This window comes from Heterodontus francisci, chromosome 15 (assembly GCF_036365525.1).
Source record: "Heterodontus francisci isolate sHetFra1 chromosome 15, sHetFra1.hap1, whole genome shotgun sequence".
Lineage (NCBI taxonomy): Eukaryota > Metazoa > Chordata > Chondrichthyes > Heterodontiformes > Heterodontidae > Heterodontus > Heterodontus francisci.
Genome location: NC_090385.1, coordinates 9,382,901 through 9,390,271, shown reverse-complemented (window position 1 = coordinate 9,390,271; position 7,371 = coordinate 9,382,901). Strand labels below are relative to the sequence as shown.

Sequence of the window (7,371 nt, the reverse complement as noted above, 5' to 3'; positions counted from 1 at the left end):
CAAGCACGCAATGCCAGTGCTGGAAAGTCAAGCCGCAGGTGTCTGGATGTCGCTCGGTTTTAATCAATGTGTTCCTTATTCCGGAGTGTAAAGGACAGGAGTGAGCAGATTTCACACTTGCTTCACGACCCGGCAGTGCTGCATTACCCTAGAGCAAGGAATGAGGTGGGTTCCGACTCAAGAAGTAGAATGTTAATTATGCCAAGAGATAGTGGTAAATTGAAGGGAAAATATCATCAGTTCAGAAAATGATGATCTTTTTTTTAATCTTCCTCGCTCTCTCCCTCTCTCTCTTTCCAATCCCTGGCGTAGTTTAATGGAACAATTATGACAATTGATCAAAGACCGAATGTGATACAGGCCGTTAAAAAAAAACCTCTAAGTTATGTAAAGGTTAAATAAGACAATTAAAAAAAATGCTGCTGAAGAATAAATATGGGGCTCCCTGCAACAGAAATACAGTGAATGGGAAACTGGAACCGCCGTGCGCTCTCTCTCTCCGGAACAGGAGAACTTCTCAGAAATCCTGCCGCATATTCTCACAGATTCGTCCTCGGCTTTTGGATGGTCGGTTGTTGCTGATCTTTCCCGCACCTGCACAGACAGGTAGGGGGAGCAGAATCACACGGGATATTCCAGTCGCCCTGGTGCCATGTGCTCCAGAATGACAACATTAATGATTGATTTGATTTAATGGCGTCCCCTCACGCCTCTCTCTCTCTCTCTGTTAGATCCTGACGTTCAGTTTGAGAGAGGGAGCCAGTAAAGGTATTACTTTGGGCTGCATCTTGCATTTTCTTTGAATTATTCATTTTTTTTTTTTGCCTTGGGTGTTTAAATCGTCAGATGGGTTCTGATGTGTTTTTTTTTAGTCACGGAGCAGGTTCTTCATGCTTGAGAAAGAAAAGCGGATGGTCTTTCAGACAAATGCAAACTGCAGATCTAAGATTCCCAGTGTTACTACACATACTTCACGGGTATGTACAGGCAGTGTCATAATGCTGGGTCTGAATTAAACAAAACGTGTGCTGAACTTCCATTCCTAACAACATTAATGTGGTGAAATTGCTGTAAAACGTTGCTGAAAGTGGGGGGGGGGGGGGGGGAGGGAATTTGATGAGTATTTATTAATTAAACGATCTGAAGTCAGATTCCTGATCTCACTTGATCTCCTGGCTTGCCGGTTCTTGATCACAACTGAACTCTAAATATTTCCATCCTGTGGATCGAAGCAGCAATTCTCTTTCCGTTACCCGCTGTTAGCTGGAGGTTTCCATGATGTACTTCTGATTCTTGTGGCAACTGTGCTGAATCTGTCAGTCTGGACAGTAGCAGACCGACCAAATCCAGGGTTAGGCAGCGATTGTTTTGTGCCTGCTTCTGTTTTTTAAATATATATATATATATATATATACGATCCAGTATAAATGGACGCGGAGTTCTCCCGTTCTAACCATATTTAACACGGATTCCCCGCAAAATAATCTCGCTAGCCTTTCCTTGGTGTTGAAACCTTCGTCAAGCAGAGAGTCTCAGGCAGATTATTGTTGGCTTTATCTTATTGCGGATAGATCGATCTGATGTGTAATTAGTGGGTTACACTTTAGATTTTGACGCCGCCGACGCGATTGCATTACAAACTGGAATACCCGCAGAGGAAGAAAAGGTTAATTCAACTTTGAACAGGTTTGGAATGTAGTTATCCTGCAGGAATAGAAGCTGGGATAAGTGTAACTGATCATCTTGTATTATCCTGTATTTTATACATGAATTTTCCTGCTAACTGCGATCTCTCCATTGCAATTTATTTTTGGCCTTCATTTGCGTTTGCCTCTCTTTCACTGATCAGGGTTTTTTTTACAACTTTTCCTATTTACAAGCTGTTCGGCTTCGTTGTTTGACATGCCCTCTATTCAGATCTCTCACCTCTCTCTTTCTTCCTCGCTCTCCTTCCTCCTGCCTTCTCCTCTCGGGCTCCCCTTCTCTCCCCCGCTCCATCTATTTCTCTCTTTTCCCTCCCCTCTTCCTTCTCTCTCTCCCCTCTCTCCATTCTCTCCCTCGCTTGTGCCCAGCACTAAAGATCCCCACTGTTCTGCTTCTCCTCCCAGGTGGATGGTGAGAAGATGCTCCTGCTTATCCTGTTGGCTCTCTGCGTCCCCATCACCTCGCCGTCCTCTGACCCTGACATTCGGGACATTTGCTCCGTCTGTTCCTGTACTACAGTCGAACACATTCTCTACATCTCCTGTGAGGACAGCAGCATGTACAAAGCAAATCAGCTCAAACCGCCGCCTGCAAGCTTCTACCACCTCAATCTGCAAAACAACCTGCTCGTCACCTTGCACCCTTATTCGTTCAGTAATTTCACCAACGCAATTTCTCTGCAGTTAGGTAACAACAAGCTGCAGGAGATCCAGGCAGGGGCTTTTCGGGGACTGAGCAGCCTCAAACAGTTGCATCTCAACAACAACGAGTTACAGAGCCTGCGAGCAGACATGTTCCAGGGTTTAGAAAATTTGGAATACCTCCAGACTGACTACAATCTCATCAGGTCCATCGAGCGTGGGACGTTTAACAAGATGCATAGACTTAAAGTCCTGATCCTAAACGACAACTTAATCTCATCCCTGCCTGACAATATCTTTCGCTTTGCCTCTCTCACACATTTGGATCTCCGCGGGAATAGATTGCACAACATTCCTTACATTGGAGTCCTGGAACACATTGGCAGGATAGTGGAGTTCCAACTGGAGGACAACCCTTGGAATTGCTCCTGTGATTTGTTGTCCCTCACCACCTGGCTGGAGAATATGCCATATCATCTTTATATAGGAGAGGCCATGTGTGAAATGCCCACTAACTTGTATGGGAAACTGCTTAAGGAAACGACCAAAAGGGACCTGTGCCCCGAGGAAGGGGACAGCAATTTTGACTCGAGTCTGAGCCCACCTGTGCAGGTCATTCCCCGAGTTACTCGCCGTCCCATGACCCTACCCAGATCCCCCACCAAAACACCCAGGGCTACTAAAGCGCCCAGGAGATCCCAGTCAGGAATCGTTTCTGGCAAGTATCTCTCCAGCAGTCGCAATTACAGCCAAATCGCGTCGTTTCAAACCAGGGTCCCTCCCCACATACAATGCCCAGCTCGGTGTGTTTGCCAAAGTGACTCGTCAGAATTGGGTCTGAGTGTCAAATGCCAAGAGAGAGGCATCGAGAGAGTGTCCGTGCTGCTCCCCAAACCTTCCAGTGCTAGCAAACTGCTTCTGAACGGCAATTACATCAAGGATATTGAGATCTCTGACTTTGGTGGTTATGAAGGGTTGGATTTGCTCGATTTAGGTAACAATAAAATAACTGCCATTCAAAAGGGTGTGTTGAGTAACCTGACCAATTTACGGAGATTGTTTCTGAATGGCAACCAGATAGAAAAACTCTGCCAGGACATGTTCATTGGTCTCCACAACCTCCAGTACCTGTTTCTTGAATATAACGTGATCAAGGAGGTCCTGGCGGGAACCTTTGATTCGATGTCAAACCTCCAGTTACTGTACCTGAATAACAATCTGCTGAAAGGTTTGCCGGCCTATGCTTTCGCCGGAGTGCCACTGGCCCGGCTCAATCTGAGGAACAATTACTTCATGTATCTCCCGGTGAGCGGGGTGTTGGACCAGCTCAGGTCCCTGACACAGATAGATCTGGAGGGCAATCCTTGGGATTGCACCTGTGACTTGGTGGCGTTGAAACTGTGGGTGGAGAAACTCAACCAGGGTACCCTGGTGAAGGAGGTGAAATGTGAAACCCCAGTGAAATTTGCAAGTGTGGACTTGAGAACATTGAAGAGTGAAGTTCTCTGTCCTCGGCTACTGAACAAGCCAGTTCCAGTAAGTCCCAGCCCCAGGTCCACCACAACATCTAAAGCCAGCCCTCTAAATCTGAGCAAAGGCTCTCCCGGGGGGGCAGTGCCACTCTCAATCCTCATCCTCAGTATATTGGTTGTGTTAATCCTCACGGTTTTTGTGGCCTTTTGCCTTCTGGTGTTCGTCTTGCAGAGACACAAAAAGACCAACGCCAAACACAAAGGCGTTGGGAATCAGGAATGCAATTCCATGCAGCTTCATCTGAAGAAGAACGAGCTCCCCGCCAACAAGGACGAAAGCTTGGGGTTGAGCTCTGGCCAAAAGTTCATCCCACAGACCATTGAGCAGATGAGCAAAAGTTACGCGGGCACTCCAAGGAATTCCGAGCAAGGGATCCCATTTGCAGATCCCCAGGGGCAGACCATTTTCCTAAGGAATATAAGCGAGAAAGAGAAGGACGCCAAGAAGAGACTTAGCACCATCGACGAACTGGACGAGCTGCTCCCTGCGAGAGACCCCCATTTATTTTACCGGAATATTATCGAGGGCAAGCAGGAGATTAACAGCATCGGTATCAGTGGCTTCCACTTACAATACCCGGAAAAGCAGCCGGAGGGGAAAAAACAGAAGAAATCTCTCTTGGGGGGTAGCCATTCCAAAATGTTGATGGAGCATCGCAAAGGGGAATGTTTCGAATTAAAAGCCAAACTTCAAGGGTCCCCAGATTACCTGCAAGTACTTGAAGAACAAACAGCTTTGAGTCAGTTGTAGAACAAATCGGATGTGCTACAATGAGTTTTTTTAAATGGAAAAGTGCCTTTCATTTATCTCACTTTCAGATATATATATATAATATAATACCGATGGAAGGTTGGAGCGATTTTCCCAACTGCTTCGTCGGAATTTGTTCTGCAGACAGACTTTTATAAGATGCAGGATTTTCACTATGTTAAAAAAAACCTCCCAACACAAAAAGCACTGAGAAGCTACAACCGCTGAGAGACAACGCAATTAATGGTAATGGGGTTTCTTTTTAAAAATGTATTTAAGATTTGACTCAATTCTAACGTGACCCACCTCTGTTCTGTTATCTAAGCTATTTCCAGGATGCGATCGGTTGGCCCTGGTTTTGTCTGACGATTTTTCTCTCTCTCCTCCCCCTCCACCCCCCCCCCCCCCCCCCCCCCCACCCCCCAGGAATTGATCTTTTGCTTTCTGTGCATTGGCCTGAATTATTCTCATCAAACAGCTAAAACACTTGGTGCATCTTTCTGCATCTTTGCATGAGGGACTGGAGTTGTTCTATTTGCAGAGGAGACTGAAAGGAGGTGGGGATCGCACGGGACAGAGATGGCATCAACACCGTGTCTGAAATGACTATTGCTTATATTATTATTTCTAACAAAATTATCAAAACGCAGCCCCAGAGAACGTTTTGAAATACACCTTGGGGAGGATTTGTGAAAAGCAAATTTTTTGGGGGGGCTAATCCTTGGAATCAACGTTAGCAATATAACGACAGCTCCGGCCAGCAGAGAATTGTGACAATTCTGGTAAAGCCGAGTGTAGGTTCCTTCTTTCCCCCTGTATGAGATCGTTAAGATCTCTAGATTTTGACTTTCTTTAATGTTTCAACAACTGAATCCATCATATGTAGCCAAAATTATATATTCCCAACCCAAGGATACCAGGTTGCTTACTATGTAAGCTATCTAATATCTTCACAGCCATTATTTGATCTATCTGTACCATTTAAATACTTAGAGTTAAAGATTGGCAAATATATATTAATATGTTTACCCCAGTTACCAAAATGTTTACTTATTAACATATTTATTGATCTATAAATAATTTGATGTATTTTGTATTTTCATATTTAATTCACAGTGAATTGTGGTTCTTGGTTTAATATTAATGCAAAGTGTCTTTATTTTGGAAGGTTCATACCTAGACTCTTTATCTATCCAGTCATTTCATGGTTTCATCAACCGGGATATTTGAGATTAATGTATAGAATTAATAATTGCAGGGTTTGTAATATTTTAAAGCATGACTTTGTTGCAGCTCAGAGTAATCAGAGGTGATCTGAAAAGGAACATTCCTACTTAAATGATTGGTCAATAAGTATTGCAATTAAAAGCAATTTATATTCAGTTCTGAAGCCAATAATCTAAAAAAGTAGGAACTATGTTTTCTGTTTTGAACTTTCACACCATTGCAAAAAAAAATGTAAAAGTAAAATACTGCAGATGCTGAAAATCTGAACTATAACTGTGAATGCTGGATTACTTTCAGCAGGTCAGGTAGTAATTGTGGAGAGAGAAGCAGAGTTAAACTGTCAGGTCCATGACTTTTTACCTAATCGAAATGTTTAAGATGATTAAATGTGTTGATAGGGTAGATAAAGAGAAACTATTTCCTCTGGTGGGGGGAGTCCAGAACAAGGGGGCATATCCTTAACATTAGAGCTAGGGATTTCAGGGATGCTGTTGGGAAGCTCTTCTTCACACAAAGGGTGGTGGAAATCTGGACGTCACTCCCCCTACAAAAGTTGTTGAGGCTGTGGGTCAATTGAAAATGTCAAAACTGACATTGATAGGTTTTTGATTGGCAGGGGATTTAGGGACATGGTGCCAAGGTGGGTAAATGGAATTAGGATGCAGATCAGGCATGATCTGATAGGAATGGCAGAACAGGCTCGAGGAGCTGAATGGCCTCCTCATGTATCTGTGTTCCGAATGTGTATTCAGAAACATAGTTATGAATTCTCATGTTCCACAACATTAATGTAGCATTTTCAAATGACTTGTACGTGGTTAGGATTTTCAGACAAGGGTGTAACATTGATTCTGTGATCAGTTGTCCCAGTGAGGTAGACTCTTAAAAGAATACCCTGTGGATTCCACTCCTCGCTTGCAGTGCATAGTCATAGGAACCATTTCCAAATAGTAGTTGTTCATTTATCCTAGTAGCATGTCCCTTTTCCCAATTTCCTGTGCTCGCTGACCTATATTGTCTCTCAGTCCCGCGTTGTCTCAATTTTACAATTCTAATCCTGGTGTTCAAATTACTCTAATGTCCTCATCCTCCCTATCTCTGTAACCTTTTCCAGCCCTCCATTCCTCCGAGAACTCTGCATTCCTCCAATTTTGGCCGCCTGTGTGTCCTCAGTGGCTCAGTGTTTGATAGCATTCCTGTGAAGCATGTTGGGATGTTTTGCTACATTAAAGGTGGCATATAAATGCAAGTTGTTGTTGTAGCTGACAGTATCTGTCACGATATTGCGCAATATAGCAAATCAATAGTTATGGCAAGTCTGAACATCAGCAACAGCTTTGGAAAGATTGGTGATAATTATTTGGACATCTGCACACCTGAGTATGTTGCAGCTGGTGTGTTTGGTAAATGGCTAGAAGATGTACAGCTTAAATCTTTCTATAATTCAGACTGTAAGGCAGGTCACCTGTGAGCAGTCAAAATAGCAGGCACTTGTGTTTCACTCATAAGGCAGAAG

At 43.9% G+C, this 7,371-nt stretch overlaps 1 protein-coding gene across 1 annotated transcript; it reads left to right on the top strand.

Moving 5' to 3' along the window:
- Nucleotides 1–2,123: 2,123 nt before the first annotated feature.
- Nucleotides 2,124–4,628, top strand: slitrk4 (SLIT and NTRK-like family, member 4). The gene has a single exon (XM_068047913.1). It carries the CDS (start codon nt 2,124–2,126, stop codon nt 4,626–4,628), a length of 2,505 nt encoding a protein of 834 aa, XP_067904014.1.
- Nucleotides 4,629–7,371: the final 2,743 nt, after the last annotated feature.